This window comes from Chlorocebus sabaeus, chromosome 16 (genome assembly GCF_047675955.1).
Source record: "Chlorocebus sabaeus isolate Y175 chromosome 16, mChlSab1.0.hap1, whole genome shotgun sequence".
NCBI lineage: Eukaryota > Metazoa > Chordata > Mammalia > Primates > Cercopithecidae > Chlorocebus > Chlorocebus sabaeus.
In genome coordinates this window covers 76,619,952-76,640,234 of record NC_132919.1, presented here as the reverse complement: position 1 = coordinate 76,640,234, position 20,283 = coordinate 76,619,952, and the positions used below count along the sequence as shown (strand labels likewise).

The following is a 20,283-nucleotide window of genomic DNA, read 5'->3' as shown; positions in this document are numbered from 1 at the left end:
ACCAGGTGGAGCAGATCGCTTGGTACCAAGCATGCAGCTCTTCTGAGAAGGCTGGCCTCTATGTCACACTGCAGTCAAAACCCTGAGAAAGTCCTCAGAAAGGCAAGGACCATATCTTATCTGTCCTTATGCCTCTAGTACCTAGCACACGGTCTGCCACAAAACAAGAGCAAGGGAAATATTTGGAGGAAGAATGGGTGGAGCATAAATGCCAGCCTGAAAAGATTGGGGGTGGGGAACCCCAAAGGTAGAGGGGTGTTAAAAGGAGCATGGGGTGGGCCTGGGAGCAGACACTGCCTCCTTTCCCACGAGAACTTGACCAGCAGGGAAATAGGTATGACACGGTCCACGTGACCTTGTCTCCAGAGAGGGTTGTCACTGGGCACCTGTAAGAAGCTGGCTGGTTCCCTCCAAGCACCTCTGGGAAGGGCACTTAGCCCCTGCTCCCCACTGCCTGGGAAGTGCATCCTCCACTGAGTGGCCTGAACTCCCCAGAGGTGGGGGCCTGCTCCTTCTCCCACAGAGAGCAGGATTGCAGGGTCCACCTGATCCAGTCTGGCCCTAGCCCAGGGCCAAGCATGACCACGTGGCTTCACTCCAGGAGCAGGCAGAAGAAGGAGATCTGCTGTTTGCAGCCTGCTGGCACCAGAGAGAGAGCAAGGTAGATCCCGTCGGCAGCTGGATCAGGGCCTGGCTTCTAACCCAGTTGGCAAGCAATGGAGAGAAGAACGAACATCTGCTCTGCACCACTGGAGAACAGAGCGGGCTGCTGATGGGTATATTCAAGCTGCAAGCCGTGGTAGTGGTTGAACTGTATCCCCTGAAAAAAGATATGTCCAAGTCCTCATCTCTGCCACCCAGCTCCTGAGAGTGAATCCTGACCCAGGTGGTTGGGACATGCACTTCCTCTTGACTCTGGTCTCAGGACTGAGGCTCACAGAGTCTAAAGAAACAGTCTGAAGAATGTCACCTTATTTGGAAATAGTCTTTGCAGATGTAATTAAGTTAGGATCTAGAGAGAAGACCGTCCTGGATTTACAGTGGGCCCTAAATATTTACCTGATTCTCTAAATCCTCCAACAGGTGTTATAGTAAGGGAAGGGAGAGGAAGATTTGAGACACTCAGAAGGGAAGGCCACATGAAGATGGAGGCAGAGCCTAAGGAGATGCGGCCACAAGCCAAGGAGTGCCTGGGGCCACCAAGAGCTGGAAGGGGCAGGAAGGACCCTCCGCTAGAGCCTTATGCCACCCATGCCCTAACCCCGGTTTCCACGGCAGCCCTAGGAAAGGAATAGTGCCCAGGCTGCAGAGCCACGGCCAAGCTGCTACCTCCATGGTTTCTCTCCCTCCCAGGGGACACTATGGTCCTGCTCAGGAGAGCAAGCCCCTGCCTCCCACCCACCTCTCACAAGTGCCCAGACCTACCCAGGCCCCAAGCGTCCGACTTGGGCACACATTCAGCTGCAGTCGACACACGCTCTGGCTGCCCCACCCATGGGAGGTTGCATCCCCAGGAGGAGCGAGGCAACTCAGGGTCCAGCATGTGCCTGCTGGGTGCCAGTGTCCCCAGATATGAAGCTGAGGGCCTCCCAGGCAGGAGTAGATTTTAGGTGGAGAGGAGAAGAGGACGACAATTCGGTTTAATGAGCAAACTGACGAGGCAGGATGCTTAAAACACAATTCTGAGTTTAATGGTTTCTGGAAAGAGCTGGGGGAGCTTAAGCAGCAAGTGTGGCGCTCTGCTTCCGGGCACGCCCACAGGAACTCGGCTTTCAGAGTCTCACCCGCGGAAGTTCTTTAAAGAGAGACACTTAGGGACCCCAGATCCCGGCAGGCAGGCCCAGAGAGGGAAGCAGGATTAGTCAAAACCAGGTGCGGGATGGGGGAAGGAAGAGCGGCAGTGGAGCTTTGGGGGCCCAGCAAGTAGCAAGAATGACCCTGGGCATCCACGTGGGGTGAGGTGGAGAGGGGTTGTGGGGTTCCTGGAGATCAGAGAACGTGGCGGCCATGGGTAGGGCCAGAGCACCGCAGAGACACCGCAGCCCTGCTGCAGGTGGTCCTGAAATTGGCGCAGGGGCTATTGCCTCCCCTGCCACCCAGCTCCTGAGAGTGAATCCTGACCCAGGTGGTTGGGACGTGCACTTCCTCTTGACTCTGGTCTCAGGACTGAGGCTCACAGAGTCTGAAGAAACAGGCAAGCGTGAGCTTTCCAGCCCCTTCCAGCTCTCCCCTGCTCTGAAGCCTAGAAAAAGCCCCTCTCGGGCTACTGGTCAGAGACCTGGATGAGGGTGGTGGGGGCGGAAGGGGTCTGGATCAGCCTCACCGCCAACACAACACAACGCATGTGGAAATGGGGATGCTTAGCCCACAAGGAGACGGGAGACTGCAGTGCTGCGTGAGGTGTTTTATAAAAAACAGAAGCCAAGGCCCCAGGGCCTTCTGGGGCTGATTCGTGTGGCAGGCGGCACAGAAAGTAGATGCCAGGGTGGCAGTCATGGAGACCCCCCCAGGGCTCTGGGGTGGCATGGGGGTGGAGCAGAGTCACACATGGATGTACCAGGAGCTCTGCCCCTCATAGAAACATCTGCAGGCCTGGGGGACTCAGGGGTCCCTGGCCACTGTCAGGAGCCCTTTGGCTGCTTCTACCAGCCTGGAGCCAAGGCAGGGGGCTCAGCTGTCCCTCTGGGAGGCTGATGCTTGTGGTCCCAGCCCCAATCACCCCCTGTGACTCAGACAGACCAGCTGAGCCCTTGGGCAAGGCCACAGGGATATCAGGGTCCACCTGTCCCTCAAGAAAATTCCTACATGGCTTAAAAGAATTAAGCCAGAGGTAGTTTCCCTTCCCCAGCCCCTCCCCTAACCCCAGGGCTTTAACTTTGGATCTTCTCTTAAGTGGAGTCTCAACTGAAAAAGTCCCTCTCTTGGGAGCCAGCAGGCTGGCTGGAAAGGCAAAAATAACAACGCTTTTCTTTGTCTTCCACGGTTTACTTTGCTCCTTTTGAGACTTTTAGAATTTGCCTAATTATTTCCAAGGACTGGAGCCCCGGCGCTGCACCCTGGGATGCCCTGCCGCCACCCGCGTCTCGCTGTGTGGGCTCCACTTGAGAATGTGTGCCGAGAGGGCAACGGAAGGTCCCTGAGGGTTCTCGAGGGCCCCCCCGCCCTGGTGATTTCATCTGCCATCAGCTCTCGACAGAGGCTGCAGCATCTGGGAGCACCAGTCGCTTTGGCTTTCCGTGCGTGCAGGGCATCTCACTGAATTGGCCAAAGCCAGGGAGGCGGAATCCAGGGATGGGGGAAGAGGCGGTGGGGTCAACCTGGTGCCGAGCCCTGGGCTCCGCACAGAGCAGGGGTGGAAGGTGGCGAGAGGAAAGGAGGTGGCCGGCCAGCTAGGGCTCGGTGGCGTGCTTAACCAGGTAGCCACTGAAGGTGATGTAGGTGTCCAGCTCCTCGCTGAAGATGGCGTTCTCGCGCTCGCCCTTGTAGAGACGCACCCACACCTGGTCCTGCTCCTGCAGCTCCAGCATCAGGCTCTGGCTTTGCATGATGCTGCGGTCACCCACCTGCGCAAACAAGATCACCACCTCCTCCTCGTTCTTCATGATGTGCAGGTACGTCTCCTTCTGGTTCCAGGTGTGCACGTTGAGGCTAAAGAAGTAGATGCCGGGCACATAGCAGTAGAACTTGCCAGTGAACATGTTGAAGTGGCTGTAGAGGTTCACGAACTCCGTGTCGAAGATCACCGTCTGGTAGTAGTGGTTGCTGTGCATGGGCTTCTTCCGGCCCACCGAGAAGGCGGCGTAGTGGCTCTTGCACCGCTCCCCAGGGGCCCCCATGGAGCCCTTCTGCCCTTTGGGTCCAGTGTGGCCCCTGGCCCCTGCTGAACCTGTTTTGCCATATTTCCCTTGGAGGCCTCGATCTCCGCGGTCACCTTTCTCCCCTAAAAGGGACGGGAAGACATGTGCTGTTAATGGAGTAATCTGGTGGTGTCCTGAGCCTTGGCTGCTCACGCTCTGGTCCCTGGCGCAGTCCTGATTCGTCCTCACAGCCCTGACCTGGCAGAAGCTTCACTCCTGCCCCCAGCCCCCCACCATGGGCAGCTTCCCAGCCTGGCAGAGGGGTATTTTGATTCCCAAACTGGCCAAGCAAACAGACTCAACCTCAAGGACGGTTCTATTTTTGCCAAGAAGCAATAATTTTTTTTCCTTCTGGAAAGCCCTGGTTAAAAAAAAAAAAAAAAAGGAACATACAGGTTCATCCAAAAGCAACGGACTCTGCGGCCAGACCCACGGCTCGCTCAGCAAATGAACTCCAGATGTCTGGGCCGGCTCAGGATCTAGGCTGCAAGTGTTCCCAGTTCAATTTCACGGGGCTCTGCGGGGTTATCTGCCGTGTGCAGGACCGGGGCGAGCGGGTGGCATTTCAGAAAGCAGGCTGGGGTACCAAGCCCCCAATCAAAGGGCCTAGAAGCCTGGCGTCCACATACAACTGGAGGGACGAGGCCCCAAGCAGCCACTGGGCTTGCTCTCCTGCTCTAGGTCCTGCGGGCCCCTTTCCAACCCCTCCTCTTGGGGAGGGGCCAGAGCCTCAAAATCAATCTCCTGTGCCTTCCCCTCTAGATGACAGCCTGCCTGCCTCTGCTCCGTGTCCCGAGGGAGTCCTTCTGCTCTCGCCCAGCCCCACCCTAACGACTCCATCCCTTCCTCCAGATCAGCACAGAGCAGCCCTGGCCACCCCGTGCTCATCTTTGCAGCCGTCTGACCTTTCAAGATAGTGATGTTGATCTGGGGCACGGCGGTCGCCGGGTACATGGAGGTACCGGGGTCGCAGCAGCGCAAGCACCGGGAAACAGGGAGCCCCTCGTCCTGGCTGGGCCTGTACTTTTCATGTTGTTCTTCAGCCCTGAGAGAATAATGCGTCACAGTGAAAGTCAGGAACTCTCAGGCCTGGAAACGCTTCTCTCTGCTGCTGCCAGTGGGTCTGGTGTGCCTGACCTGCCTTCTCCCTCTCTCACCTGGGCCCACAAAGCTATGTGTTCATGCTGATGGGCTCACGGCCCACTCTGGCATCCTCACTACAGAACGAGGCCCCTGTCCTTTGTTAAAGGCAATGACAGTCCTGGAAACATACACGGCGATCAATTGAGCGCCACGCAAGATGGTGGCTGCTTGGGAAAAATCCACACGTCTAGGAAAGGGTCTTGGGTGACACAAGACAGTGCCAGGACTCCCTATCGTGTATCCGTGATGCTAGAAAATAACATATGAAGCTGACTCGTCTGTAAGTGAGAAGGTTCAACAGGATCTTTAGAATTCCTCTCAGCTGCAGCCGCTGGAGAGACTGTTTCCAACCTGACATTGGAAGGACCGGCCCGCGGGCAGGATGCATGGCGGCGGCTCCTGGCTGCCACCTCGCGGCCCCTCGCGGTATCGTGTGTGCTCTGGCTTGTGGCTCTTCTTGCCCAGGCTGTAGAGCTGCACAGACCCATGGGGGCAGCAAAGTCCCCCTGGATGGGCCAGCCCCTTATCTAACGCTGCTCCCACTTTTACACCCCAGACTATCCAGGAAATGGATCTCGGTGCCCTACGTTCAGCTACCCATAAGCCCAGGACTCCCAGACGGACATCTCACCCCCACCTCTCTCCTAAGCCCCAGATTTTGACTTCAAACTTCTCACCAGAAGTCTGCATCTGGAGATGCAACAGGCCCCACAAATGTCATGTGTGCAAAACAAAAACCCCTGTCCCCATCCCTTCGTCTCTGGAATCTTCTCTTTCTGAGACCTGTTCCTGGCATCAGCAGCGAGTGACCAGGGTGGAGCCTTCAGCGTCACCCCCAACTACCCCCCGCCGAAACCTTCAGCAGAGTCCTGGGCCCCGAGCCTCAAGGTACCTCCAGACCTGAGCCCGGGGCCCTCATCGTCTCTGAGGCACCCCTGCCATTTCGACTCTCGCTTGGAATCTGCCTCTCCCCGCACCAGCTCATCCTCTCCGCTGCCTCCCTCCGGCATTCTTCCGAGAACATTGTCCAATTTAAGCTTTCCCATGACCCCTCTTGTTCTTTCTAGGATTTCGTTCAGGTGAGACCCTCCCCAACTAGACCCAGCTGCCTCTAGGCTCAACTGCCCTCCTGTCCTTCAGCCTCCAGCCTCCAGCACTGGGTCTCACCATCCCAAGCCACCCACCAGCTCCGACAAACACTGCCAGCCATGCCTCTGCACACCCCATTCTGGCTACCAGGCGGCTTTCCCCTCCTCCTGCACCTGGGAGGCCCCCAGGTGTCTTCAAGACCTAGTTCACTCCTCTCAGTCTTCCTGAGTCCCGCTCCTCCCTCTCCTGACCCTGCCTCCAGCGTCATGGGTCCACCCCTACTACAAAGCCCACCACACTGCATTGTCTCTCATGGGTCTGTCTCCCTCTCAGCCTCAGAGCTCCTGGAGTCCAGGACTGTGCCAGTCATGTGTCCCCCATGCCTGGGGGATGGCCTGACTGATAGGAGGGGCTCAATCAAAGAAAGAGGAGGGAGAGGAAGAAAGAACGGAATGGTGTGACTCAGCCTCAAATCCTGTCCAATCCCATTGCACACTAAAGTTAGCCTGAAGCCTCAAGTATCAAGTCAGCCCAACGCTCAAAATAATGAAGAGATTCCAAGCCAGGCTTGAGCTGTCGCCGGGTCTCCAGGACCTCATGCTGGATGCATGGCAGTTGGATAAAGCACTCAGCTTCCCTAGGAAATATCCCAGGTTGGCTGGAGTCTCTCTGTCATTGCAGGTCATAGACACAAAGGCAGATGCCGTCCAGAGTCCTTCACAACCTTTCAAGGGAAGCCGACACTTGGCCCGCCCGGTCTCTGCTGTCCTCTCCTGTCCTGAAGTGTGACGAGACACGTGGGCCGTGGACACCAGCTCTTGGTCCAGCATCTCTCCTAAGGCCATGCTCCATCTCTCCCTGCCTCCAAGTGGTGCCTGGAACCCCAGTGGACATTCTCAGCAGACAAAGTGAGAATGAAAAGACAAACTGGAGGGTGGATTTGGGAGCTTGGTCTGCTCTTAAGGCAGCTGCAAAGCCACTTGCAGACCCCGCTCCTTTCGGCTTGTGGTGAGGCTGGACCACTGTCCGCAGTTTCAGGTGAGGTGCCCAAGCCACTGAAAGGAGGAATAGCTCGTCTGTCCTGCAGGACCAGCCTCCAGCAGGGCCACGGCTCAGCTTTGGCCTTCTCGCCTTCACATCTCATAGTGAACCAGCTCCCCCGGGGGCCCCGAGCCCCAGGCTCAGCCTGGCCAGAGCCAGAGATCCTGCTATTACACCCCCGTGGCCCCTCACCTCTCAGCATGGTCCGGCGGGGAGGGCAGCTCCTCAGTCCCCTCCCACTCCTGCTGTTCCCCCTGGACATGGGGCACACGGCTCAGGACCGGGCCAGAGGCAAAGGCCAGGAGCAGGCAGTACGCCAGCAAGAGTCCCTGTCCACGGGAGCCCATCTTCCTCCTGGGCCCTGGTGGGAAAGAAACACACGGGGAAGGCACGAGGTTAGGAAGCAGCTGCACAGAGAAACAGCCTGGAAATCAGAGGCGCTTCCCCAGCCTCACGCCACTGGGAAATGCTGCAGTTACACAGCTTCTGGGAGGACAACCACTCTCACACCCCCATGCATGCACACACACAATGCACATGCATGCAACCCACACGCACACACTCAACACATGCAACCCACACATTCACATGCACACACTCAACACACATGCAACCCACACATGCACACACTCAACACACATGCAATCCACACATGCAACCCACACATTCACATGCACACACTCAACACACATGCAACCCACACATGCACACACTCAACACACATGCAATCCACACATGCAACCCACACATTCACATGCACACAATACACATGATGCCATCCGGAGTCCTTCACAACCTTTCAAGGGAAGCCGACATTTGGCCTGTGCAGTCTCTGCTGTCCTCTCCTGTCCTGCAGTGTGATGAGACACTCACACATATACCATCACATGCACTCACATACAATCCACATGCACACATTCACATACATGCAATCCACTCACACATGCACATTCACATACATGCAGCCCACACATGCACACATTCACATACATGCAATCCACATACACAACACACATGCACACACATGCACACATTCACATACATGCAGCCCACACGCACACATTCACATACATGCAATCCACACACACACAACACACGTGCGCACACATTCACATACATGCAATCCACACACGCAACACATGTGCACACACATGCACACATTCACATACATGCAATCCACACTCTCAACACACGTGCACACATGCACACATTCACATACATGCAATCCACACAACACGTGCACACACATGCACACATTCACATGCACATATACCCACATCACATGCACACTCACATGCACGCATGCATACTCTCAACACGTTCACATGAATGCACATCCACTCATGCACACATGCACTCACATGTACACACACCTTCACACGTGCACACACACTCTGCCCCCAGAGCCTCAGCCAGTCAGGCTGGTGTTGAGAGGTTGCTGAGCAAGGTGCTGTCTCTGCCCACCCAGCCTCTCGGGAAGGAGAGTCCATCAGCCGCTGGCCCCACAGACAATTGTTTACCACCCTTTTTAGGACAGTAAGAAAAATCCCAAGTAAGCTTTGAATGATCATCATCCTTTAACTCAAAGCAAAGCTGGCTCAATGACCAGGTCCTTCACCGGTGGGCAGGTGGGTAGGAAGGCAGCTGCAAGCTGCTTTCCAGCCTCCAGGCAGCGCATCAGCGAGTGTCCTTGGCATCTACTTTAGGGATATGCCAAGCCCAGCCCCGGAGAGCAGTCATCCTTCCAGGAAGCCAACCCCACGTCTCTCACTCCCAGAGCTTTTGGCAAAAGCTTGGGGCAGGACCCTCTTCATCCAGTATTGGGACAGTCCTTCTAGAAAGGGGTGCTCACGGAGGTGGGGAGTCCAGGGAGCCCTCGAGGGTCGGCGCTTGGGCCCGCATTAGACGAACGCCCACCTGTCACCCTGTGAGCGGCTCGCTCTCCTCGCCCAGAAATCTGGCATCAGGAGTCGCATGCCCAGGCGTTTCAGGTGGGCCGAAAACCTCCCCGAGGGGCATAGCGACTGTGGTCAACTCTAACCCCTCTTTGTTACCAAAATGTAAAACTCGAAATGTCTCAGGCCCTGTGGGAACACCTCATTCAACACACAGCCATCCAGTGAGAAGGCGGGTGAGAAGTGCATGTAATCTCCCGAGGTGCTGGGATTCCAGGCGTGAGCCACCACGCCCGGCCTTTAGTGGGCTCTTGAGTGAGGTCTGAAGGGCTCCCCGCAGAGCCTTCACACCAAGTCAGTATTGCAGGGGAAGATCTGGAGCCCAAGGCTCTCGCTGTGGAGCCTCCGAGGTGAGAGTGAGGAGAGCAAGGTGGGCCCCCCTGAACCCTCTTTCCTCCCGTCACACATACCTACACCCAGTCTTCACCCCACTGCATGGCCCCCGCCCATTCCTGCAGTGCCTTAGCTGGAGCCCCTACCTCCAAGTGTCCTACCAGCCAGCTGTCCCTCCCATGCGTCAGGGCCCAGAGACCGTCCCGATGACCAAGGGGCTGCTTAGGCCAGCTCCTACCCAAAATCTCTGATACCTCCCACCACCTGCCAAAGAGAGTGTGTATCTGCACATGTTAATTTGTAAAATGCACATCTAAGTTCTCTCTCCAGCCATCAGTCTGGTTAGGTTTGAGAACACTTCCTCATTAATAATTTTTATCCCATCACAGATGGCCCCACAATTAATCCTCTAGAGAGACAATATTCATTCACTACTGTACCAAATTTGTAAATGAGAAAACAGAGACTTGGAGAAGCTAATTAACTTAAAATTCTGTTTTTTTGTTTTGTTTTGTTTTGTTTTGTTTTTGAGACAGGTCACTCTGTCACCCAGGCTGAGTGCAGTGGTACAATCTCAGCTCACTGCAGCCTCTGCCTCCTGGACACAAGTCATTCTCCTACCTCAGCCTCACAAGGAGAAGAGACTGCAGGCGTGCACCACCACACCCAGCTAATTGTTTGTTTGTTTGTTTTTTATAGAGACAGATTTTCACCATGTTGCCCAGGCTGGTCTCAAACTCCTGGGCTCAAGTGATCGGCCCATCTCGGCCTCCCAAAGTGCCAGGATTACAGGCTTGATCCTCCACGCCAGGCCAAGGCTGATGTTTGAGCAGGGTGGCTGCATTTGAACTCAGACAGGCTGACAACAGATGACAATAAAATCCTGCCCACCATGTCTTCGACATCCAACTCAAGGTCTCATATTCTTCCTGAAGCCTTCCCAGGCCCCTCAACTGGGAAAATTTCTCCATCCTCGCTTTTAGGTTTCTTTTTCGACACAGGGTCTCACTCTGCCTCACTGTAGCCTCAACCCTCCAGGCTCAGGCCGTCTGCCCACCTCAACCCCCCAAGTAGCTGGGACTACAGGCATGCCCCACCATGCCCAGCTAAATTTTTTTGTTGTTTTTTCATAAAGACAGGGTTTCACCGTGTTGCCCTGGCTGGTCTCACACTCCTGAGCTCAAGCAATCCACCTGCCTTGGCCTCCCAAAGTGCTGGGATCATAGATGGGCGCCATAATTTTGTTTTTCCTATTGTCTCCTACTGCAGAGAGTTTGTCTAGCCTATGAAAGTCTACTCAGCAGACCGTGGGTGACCTCCTCCAGGGCTGGGACGTCCCCCAGCCAAGCATCCTGCAGCACCCTGAATGTCACTGGTGCTCAGCAAATACTTGTCAGATTGAATTCTCTAAATTTGTTTATTTCTCTATTTCTGTATTTCCTCTGTTTCTCCTTGGCGCCTTAATAATTACTGTTTTTTCCTTTTAAGTGGCAAACTTGTGCCAGTTAAAAGGAAAAGAGATTTTCCTTTCTTTAAACGTTATTTCCTGAACCCCAAATTTTTTATATATATACACACGTTTACACATATATACACATATACATATATATACACACACACACACACGTGTTTACTTCAGAGACGTTGGAAAGTAACTACAAAAGGCATTAAAAAGCTACCTTGGCTTATTCTACTCTGTGGTTTCTCAACCCTGGCACCATTGGTGTTTTTTTGTTTCTTTTTTTTTTTTTTTTTTTTGAGATGGAGTCTCGTTCTGTCACCCAAGCTGGAGTGCAGTGGCATGATCTCGGCTCACTGCAACCTCCGCCTCCCAGGTTCAAGTTATTCTCCGGCCTTAGTCTCCCTAGTAACTGAGATTACAGGCGTGCACCAACAAGCCTGGCTAATTTTTGTATTTTTAGTAGAGACAGGGTTTCGCCATGTTGGCCAGGCTGCTCTTGAACTCCTGACCTCAGGTGATCCACCTGCCTTGGCCTCCCAAAGTGCTGGGATTACAAGTGTTTGCCACCCTGATGCCAACCCTGGCACCATTGAGGTTTGGGCCTAGATAATCCCCTGTGATGGGAGGCTAGCCTGTGTGCTGCAGGATGCTTAGCAGTAACCCTGGACTGTCCACACCAGATGCCATTAGCATCACCACCGTTAGTTATGACAATGAAAAATGTCTCCAAACACGGTAATATGCCTGTTCCCCGGGAGCAGAACTGCCCCTAGCTAAGCACCGGCACTTGTTTTTATGTTGGTCTCTCTCTTTCTAGTCTAGCAAAGGGATTTTCCACACCTTGGTCAGAAGAGATGGGATCCAGGATGCAGCTGGGTTAGGGAACAAGGCTATCACCACCTGGGCGTGGCAGAGGGGAGGGGGTGGAGCTGGGAAAACCCAGCAGAGAGCCCCAAGCTCAGGCTGATAGGGAGAAGGCCACTTTGGTGGTGGTGGATCCCCTCAAAAGCCTCCTCTTTGGAGTCAGAGCAAACCCAGATTGAAATCTTTCCTTCTTGAAAGAACCATTTTACCAAATCCTACAGCAAAGCCAGCGTCATAACATTATGATCATTTTAGTCACTTTTGGGCAAAAACAGTATTGCCCAACATCTAACCGAACTTGGCTCCAGATCACTATTAGTGATTTCCAGCAAAAATCCTCCTACAGTGGGGAGGCCATGTCCCAGCAATGTTATCTGGAAGAACATGTTAGGCAGTTCCAGGAAAGTGCCCTGAGCACATCTTGACCAGTGGTGTGAAACCCACATGAATCCAGATCAACGTGGCCCAGTCTCCAGGCCACATCGCAGTCAAGGCAGCCGAAGACAGTTCCAGCATGACTCAAGCTCTTTACTTGCCTTTCCCAAATCCTGCAAATAAGAGCCAATTTCCATGGTAATTCAGTGACCATTTTCCTCCCCTCCATGTCCCTGAGGACCAGCCGCTCTTCAGCGTCCCTTCCCCAACCCCACACCATCTACCTACAGCGGACCTTCTCCTGAACAAGAACACATCCCCATTTACAGGAGGAGGGAGGCCGGAAAAGAGAAACCAGGCTACACACAGGACGGAGACGAGGACAGGAAGCCTGAGGACACTTCCCTGTTAATTTGTATCCCGGCCGGGCGCGGTGGCTCACACCTGTAATCCCAACACTTTGGGAGGCCAAGGCAGATGGATCACCTGAGGTCAGGAGTTCGAGACCAGCCTGGCCAATATGGCAAAACCCCGTCTCTACTAAAAATACAAAAATTAGCTGGGCGTGGTGGCGTGGGCCTGTAGTCCCAGCTACTTGGGAGGCTGAGGCAGGAGAATTGCTTGAACTCAGGAGGCGGAGGTTGCAGTGAGCTGAGATCACACCACTGCACTCCAGCCTGAGCAACAGAGTGAGACTCTGTCTCAAAAAAAAAAAAAAAGAAAAAAAAAATTGTATCCCTTGGTCGCGTGCGGTGGCTCACACCTGTCATCCCAGCGCTTTGGGAGGCCAAGGTGGGAGGATTGCTTGAGCCTAGGAGTTCAAGACCAGCCTGGGCAACATGGTAAAGCCCCATCTCTACCAAAAACACAAAAATTAGCCAGGCATGGTGGTGTGCGCCTGTAGTCCCAGTGGCTGCCCAAGAGACTGAGGTAGGAGGATCACCTGAGTCCAGGAGGTCAAGGCTGCAGTGAGCTGAGCCATGATCACACCACTGCACTCCAGCCTGGGTGACAGAGTGAGATCCTGCAGCAATGATAATAATAATAAATAATAATAATTAATTTTTATCCCTTCACAGGCCTCATGGATCTGTGATAGATCCTTTAAGGAGACAGTAGTTACACGTAAGTTCATGATTCCTTGTATTTGTTTCAAATTGGGCCTATTGGCTGGGCGCAGTGGCTCATGCCTGTAATCCCAGCACTTTGGGAGGCCGAGACGGGCGGCTCACGAGGTCAGGAGATCCAGACCATCCTGGCCAACATGGTGAAACCCCGTCTCTACTAAAAATACAAAATTAGCTGGGTGTGGTGGCGCATGCCTGTAATCCCAGCTACTTGGGAGCTTGAGGCAGGAGAACTGCTTGAACTAGGGAGTCAGAGCTTGCAGTGACCTGAGATCATGCCACTGCACTCCAGCCTGGTGACAGAGTGAGACTCCATCTCAAAAAAAAAAAAAAAAAAAAAAAAAAATATATATATATATATATATATATATATATATATATATAAATTAGCTGGGCGTGGTGAATAAATAAATAAATAAGTGGGTCCTGTTATATTTTTGTCTCACCTCCATGCTCTCATGCTCGTGTGCTGACAGCGGACCCCTGAAGCTCTGGGACCGTGTGCCTGGGTTTTGTCCTGATGCTGAGCAGCCGTTCTGGGAGACAAGAAGCCTATAATCTCCTTGAATTGGAAGGAGCCTTGGCAGACAAGTCCAAGCTGCCCTCTCAGCTGACAATCTAACACAGGCTGGGTTTACTGAATGCCCATGATTTGCATGGCATTGTGCAAGGGCTTGGGAGGAAGTGATTCAACCATAAATTAAATCTATTCCCTGACCTCAAGAATATAACAGGCCAGTGAAGGAAACAGACACATACCCAATTACAGCTCAAGACAGAATAACACATGTTGAATTAAAATGCTAAGTGGGTAATATTCTAGAACTGTAGTGTCCGGTACAGTGGCTGCTATGTGTGGCTATTTAAATTTAAATTAATTAAAATGAAAGAAAATTCAAAATTCTGTTCTTCAGCTACACTAGCCACATTTCAAGCATTCAATAACTATTAATACATGTAGGCCAGGCACCGTGGTTCATATCTGTAATCCCAGCACCTTGGGAGGCCAAGGTGGGAGGATCGCCTGAGCCCAGGAGTTAAAGACCAGCCTGGGCAATATATCGAGACCTCATCTCTACAAAAAATGCAAAAATTAGCCAGGCATGGTGGTGTGCACCTGTAGTCCCGGCTACTCTGGAGGCTGAGGCAGGAGGATTGATTGATCTCAGGAGGATGAGGCTGTAGTGAGCCACGACCTTGCCACTGCGCCCTAGCCTGGGCAACAGAGCAAGACCCTGTCTCAAAAAATAAAAATGAAAAGCCACATGTAGCTAGTGGTTACCATGTTGGAAAGTATAGAATAGAACATTTCAATCATTGCAGAAAGTTCTGTTGGACAGCTCTGTTCTAGATTAAAATGAAGTCATTCGGGAGGAAGCAGTAACTGTGAACAAACAGCAGGCCAGAAATCTGGGAGGCATTTAGACCCTTTCCTCTCAAGCAACCGCATCTCATCCATCCCCAGCCTGCTTGAATAGCTCCTAAAGGCCAACTCTCCCTCCTACCCTGTGCCTGTATCAGATGCCCTCCAGGGGCTCCGCTGTCCCCCAGACCTCAGTCCACCCAAGACAAGCATCTTCGTCTGCCTTTTCCAGGGTCTGGATATTGCCCGCCCCGCTTCCCCCTAGTTTACATTCATCTCCCAGGGAAGCTTGGCATAAGATAGGACTTTATCCCACACCTAGTGGTTTCCAGTTCAAGAACTGGATTCAGGCCAGTATGGTGGCTCACGCCTATCATGCCAACACTTTAGAAGGCTGAGGTGGGCAGATCACTTGAGGCCAGGAGCTCAAGACCAGCCTGGCCAACATGGTGAAACCCCGTCTCCACTAAAAATACAAAAATTAGCTGGGAGCACTGGTGTGTGTCTCTAATCCCAGCTACCCAGGAGCCCGAGGCAGGAGAATCGCTTGAACCTGGGAGGCAGAGGTTGCACTGAGCCGAGATCACATCACCGCACTCCAGCCTGGGCAACAAAGCAAGACTGTCTCGAAAAAAGAATACGATTCAGCCCAGCACCCAAACACTCCTGGTTTCTACGCAGCCTCAATGGTCCCTCAGCCATCACCACCCCTTCGTACCACTCCCTCCTGCCACCTTTGGAACATCCCCAGAATCCTCCCAACCAGAAGAGAAGCCCTGAGTCCACTCCCCCTCGGCTCTGACATGAGTAGAATTCTCCTGTTGAGAAGCATAGAGCTCTCCTGTTGTTGCAAGAGGACTCAGGTACTGGGGCGCCAAGAAAGAGGAAGGTGCCACGTTGGGGTGTCCTTCTGACAGGTGACATCTGCTCATAGCCCTTTCCTTCCCGCCAGAAGCCATTCGTCACACTAATTGCCCATTGACCAAACTCCTCTGGTGATGGGCAGGAGGCGGGCAGAGTGGCTCCCATTTGATGAGTGACATGTGTTTACCTCTTCTAGAAGCCCATTTAATAGCTAATGTTCCCTGCTATAATTGCACTGCCCCCACTGATCTCACACTCTCCTTCTTCCCCTCAACCTGCTGGTGGATGGGGGTCCTTTATGGAAGGAATTCTGGCCAGATGGAGGTGAGCAACCCCTTTTCCTGAGAGACGCCAGGATCCTGGAGCCTATCTCCTCTCTCAATCTCCCTCTCCCGTTTCCAGAAAGCTGCCCTCTGTCTTGCAGAAGGAGGGTTTGTTTTTAAGGCTTAGGTGTTTATTTGGTTACTTCCAAAGCCCAAGTCCAGGGATGAATACAGACTCTTCCAGGGCTACTTGCTAGTTTATTAGCAATGGTTTCCTCTTCCCTGGATGGGAATGAAGTCTGGCTTGGGACAAAAAAGTGAAGCGAAGACAGGCCAAGAATTCTCCCATCCTAAAGCATCTCCCTCCCATCTTGGAGCAACTGTACCTTGACCAGGAAGGACTCACCTGGAGCAAAGAGTGGGACTCAGTGTAAATTTTCGCCCAGGCCCTGCAAACAAGGAGGCCGCATGAGCCGCCAGGCATCGGGCCTTCAGGGCGCTTGGCCAGCCCAGCCTCCAGAGCTCCGATTCCGTCCCAGTGGAAACAAAGATTTCCTTGAGTAGAGCAGCTGTCCTCAGCTCACCTCCCAGCTGGAAGGCCTCGGGCGGCAGGCTTGCCCCTGCTTTGAGAACCGTGTGAGAGAGGAGAGGCACCAACAGCTGCCCTTGGCCCACTCTGCAGGTGGCCTGGCCCGTCGCCCACTTCCCCAGAACCAGCAGTGGGGACGCCCTCGGGGGCTGACCGCTCCCAAGACAGAGGGAAGAAAGAACCTGGGAATTCTATGGCCTGGTGCCCCACCGCACCCAGCCCTTTACAAGCAGCACGGACGCCTTTGGTTGTCTGGGGCCTGGACAAGCCCCAGCATTTTCCAGGCAGCTCCCGAGGAAGACTGGCATAAGACAGGGCTTTGTCCCCAGCCTGGGGCCTCTAGGTCAGGAATATAATCAGCACAGCATCCCACTGGCCCTCCTCCTGCCGGCCCCGCCCCGACTGTTCGGCTACGATCACCCACGACCCTCGTGGTACCCAACACCCTTCTGCCTTCCTCTTTCATGCTCCCTGTAGGCATCTGCCAATGTCGACCGCCCTCTTCTTCAGCCCTGGGATTTGGCCCACACTGTCTCCCAGTGTTTAGCCTTCCTGATCAACCCCCAAAGACCCGTGCTCTCCAAGGCTGTTCCTCAGTTCTCAGCTCCTCTTACTCCTAATTCTCCTATATTTATTTATTTATTTATTTAGGAGACAGGGTCTCCTTCTGTCACCCAGGCTGGCGTGCAGTGGTACAATCATGGCTCACTGCAGCTTCAAACCCCTGGACCCCAATGATCCTCCCATCTCAGCCTCCTGGGTAGCTGGAACTACAAGCGCATGCCACCACATCCAGCTAATTAAAAAAAAAAAAAATTGTTTTAGAGACAGGGTCTTGCTATGTTTCCCAGGCTGGTCTCAAGCAATCCTCCAGCCTTGGCCTCCTAAAGCGGGTAGGATTATCAGCATGAAGCCACTGTGCCTGACCTCTTTCTGCCTGTCCTGGTCCACACCACATCTTCTGCTGACAATGCCCCAGTCTACGTCCCCACCACTGACCTGGCTGCTGAGACCTGGGCTTGCAAATGTTTAAGTCAACACAGTGGCTGTGAGCCACGTGGGGCTATGTCAGTTAAACAAGGTGAAACGTCCAGTTCTCAGTCACTGGAGCCACATTTTAAGTGCTCACGTGACTAGCAGCTGCTATACATACTAGACAGCGCGGCTCTTAGCACCTTGCACCATGGCTGAAGGTTCTGCTGGGCAACCCTGGTCTAGACCCACATAAGCAGTCGTCTGCTGAGCGCCTCCTCTTCGCTCTGCGCTAAGCTTTTTTTTTTTTTTTCTTTTTTGAGATGGAGTTTTGCTCTTGTCACCCAGGCAGGAGTATGATGGCACAATCTTGGCTCACTGCAACCTCCGCCTTCCGGGTTCAAGTGATTCTCCTGCCTCAGCCTCCCAAGTAGCTGGGATTACAGGCATTTGCCACCACACCCGGCTAATTTTTGTATTTTTAGTAGAGACGGGATTTTGCCATGTTGGCCAGGTTGGTCTCGAACTCCTGACCTCAGGTGATCCACCCACCTCGGCCTCCCAAAGTGCTGGGATTACAGCTGTGAGCCACCACACCGGGCTGCTCTGCCCTAAGGCTTTTAAGCCCCCAATTAACTCATCCCCTTCTCCCCCATCCTCACCACACTGGCTTCTCCTCCTGTGGCTTGCAGCTTGGTGAAAGCAATGCACACCATCACGCAGGGTCCCAGGCCAGAAGCCTGCAAGCCACTTGGATGCCACCTTCCTTGCACCCGCCACATTTCATCCATCGCCAACCCCCTGCAGGTCTCCTCTCCTCTCCATCACTTCTTCCCCAGTCCTGGCTGGTTTTCTGCCTCCCATCTGTCTCCCACACTGCTTCCAGAGGCAGCTTTGAAAAACGCAAATCTGAACGCCACCCCGGCTCCAAGGGCTTCCTATGCCAATAAAGGAAGGAGTAAGCCCTGAGCGTTTCCATCTGGCCCTTCCCCACACCGCACGAGTCCCCTGCACTCCAGCTCCCTGGAGCCACTCAGTCCCTAACAGGTCACACTCGAGGTCTCGTCCTCTGGCACACGCTCTTTCCTCTGTCTGGATGCCCATTTCTCCTCCACCTTCTCCATCGTGTATTCTCCAGAGCTCAGCCTGAGGCCACCTCCTCCAGGAAGTTGCCCAGACCCAAGTGTGCTGTAGGTGCCCCTCCCCCAGCATCCAGAAGAACCGGTCTACAGTCCTTGGTTTCCTCTTCCTGTCTCCACAACTCCAAGCCCCTGGGAAATGGGGGCCACATCTCATTTCTCAGGCATTACCAGCATCCGGTGTCTAACTCTCAACAGGACTCAAACGCTCCCCTCACCTTCAATCAATCCCAAGTACAGAGCCAAAGATGACATGCCCCAGCCACGACTCTGTCCAAATCTCTCTCTAACTCCAGCTGGGGACACAGAGATCCAAGGTACATCACTGTCACCAGAATGCTGACTGCCACGTAGCCATCTTCCCCAGAAATGCTCCTCTTATCTGCACTCAGAAAGCCTACTGTTTCAAAGAGATGAAACCTCTGCCTCCATTCACCAAGGTTACAAACCACCTACATATCCAGGAAGACGGTCTAATGAAATACATGGCTGGGTGCAGTGGCTCATGCCTGTAATCCCAGCACTTTGAGAGGCTGAGGCAGGCAGATCACCTGAGGTCAGGAGTTCAAGACCAGTCTGGCCAACATGGTGAAACCTTGTCTCTACTAAAAATACAAGATTTAGCCAGGTATGGCACATGCCTGTAATCCCAGCTACTCGGGAGGCTGAGGCAGGAGACTTGCTTGAACCTAGGAGATGGAGATTGCAGTGAGCCGAGATCATGCACTGCAGCCTGGACAATGCAGCGAGACTCTGTCTCAAAAAAAAGAAAGAAAGAAAGAAAAAGAAAAGAAGGAAGGAAGGAAAAGAGAGGGAGAGAAAGAAGAAAGAAAGAAAGAGAAGAAAATAAAGAAAGAAAGGCAAGAAAGAAAAAGAAAAAAGAAAGAGAAAGAGAGAGAGAGAAAAAAAGAAAAAAAGAAAGAAAGAAGGAGGGAAGGAAGGAAAGGAAAGAAAGAAAAAGAAAGAAAGGAAGAAAGAAAGAAGAAAGAAAGAAAGTTTGTAAAGCAGTAATGAGTTTTGAAAATGCAGGTTGAAAACATGCAGACCCAAACACATGCACATACATGCACACACACACACACACACATACACACACAAAACCACAAAGACCCAAAGGCCACCCACCGGGCTGCCAACAGCGATTATCTGCAGTGATGAAAATACAGATGCTTACCATTTTCTTATTTTGGCCTCCCTGTTTCTTTCTCCTGTAACAGTCACGTCTTTTTCACAGTAAGGACACATTATTTTCCACTTAGAAAAATGACAAATAAGCCCCACCCTGGGGACTAAGGGAGCATTTTGTTTATTCCAGGAAACTCGACTAGATGCATAGAAGAGTAGGATGGGGAGAAAAGAGGGCTTGTGATGCTGCGTCGTTTAAGGCTCAAGTGGAACCACAGGGAATATAAGTTGACCTAGTGCTGAAGTCTCACGCTCTTTTGCTCATTTGTTCAACAGGTGTTTATTGAGTGTCTACTACATACCCGGCAGGGAGCTGGATTCTCGGGACAAATGGAACAAGAAGCCCCTTCCTTTGGGCAGTAAAGTCACTAGCAGCTATGGTATGGGATGTGTTAGGACCAGGAATGGCACAGGTGGTAGGGAGCCCAGCAGGGTGGTACTTCATCCAGGCTGGAATTAGGCGAGCCAGAGAGAGCCTGTTTCCTAGCAGTGAGGGGCTTTGTCTTTGGCCCTTGCTGTTGAAGGAGGCTGCCTGAGTAGGGCCGGTGGCCTGCAGCATGAAACAAGGAAACGGAGCCCAGTCCTCAGCCCACCCTGTGCGTGATGTGCAATGGCTGGCATGTTCCTGGACCTAGGAGTAGCCCAGTGTTTATCAGAGGTTC

At 53.1% G+C, this 20,283-nt stretch overlaps 1 protein-coding gene across 4 annotated transcripts in view; it reads right to left on the bottom strand.

The window, feature by feature from the left end:
- Positions 1–1,666: 1,666 nt before the first annotated feature.
- C1QTNF1 (C1q and TNF related 1) overlaps positions 1,667–20,283 on the bottom strand; it is a 35,930-nt gene continuing 17,313 nt past the window's right edge. For 3 of the 4 annotated variants that reach the window (XM_037993337.2, XM_008013128.3, XM_008013126.3), the window contains exons 2-4: positions 7,323–7,491; positions 4,763–4,902; positions 1,667–3,940 (exon numbers count right to left, since the gene is read on the bottom strand). In XM_037993337.2, coding sequence (XP_037849265.1) covers positions 3,390–3,940; positions 4,763–4,902; positions 7,323–7,477 — 846 coding nt within the window. In that variant the 5' untranslated portion in view covers positions 7,478–7,491 and the 3' untranslated portion in view covers positions 1,667–3,389. Of the gene's footprint in view, positions 3,941–4,762; positions 4,903–7,322; positions 7,492–16,142; positions 16,379–20,283 lie in introns of those variants that run through there. The other variant, XM_008013127.3, reaches the window with a different exon arrangement.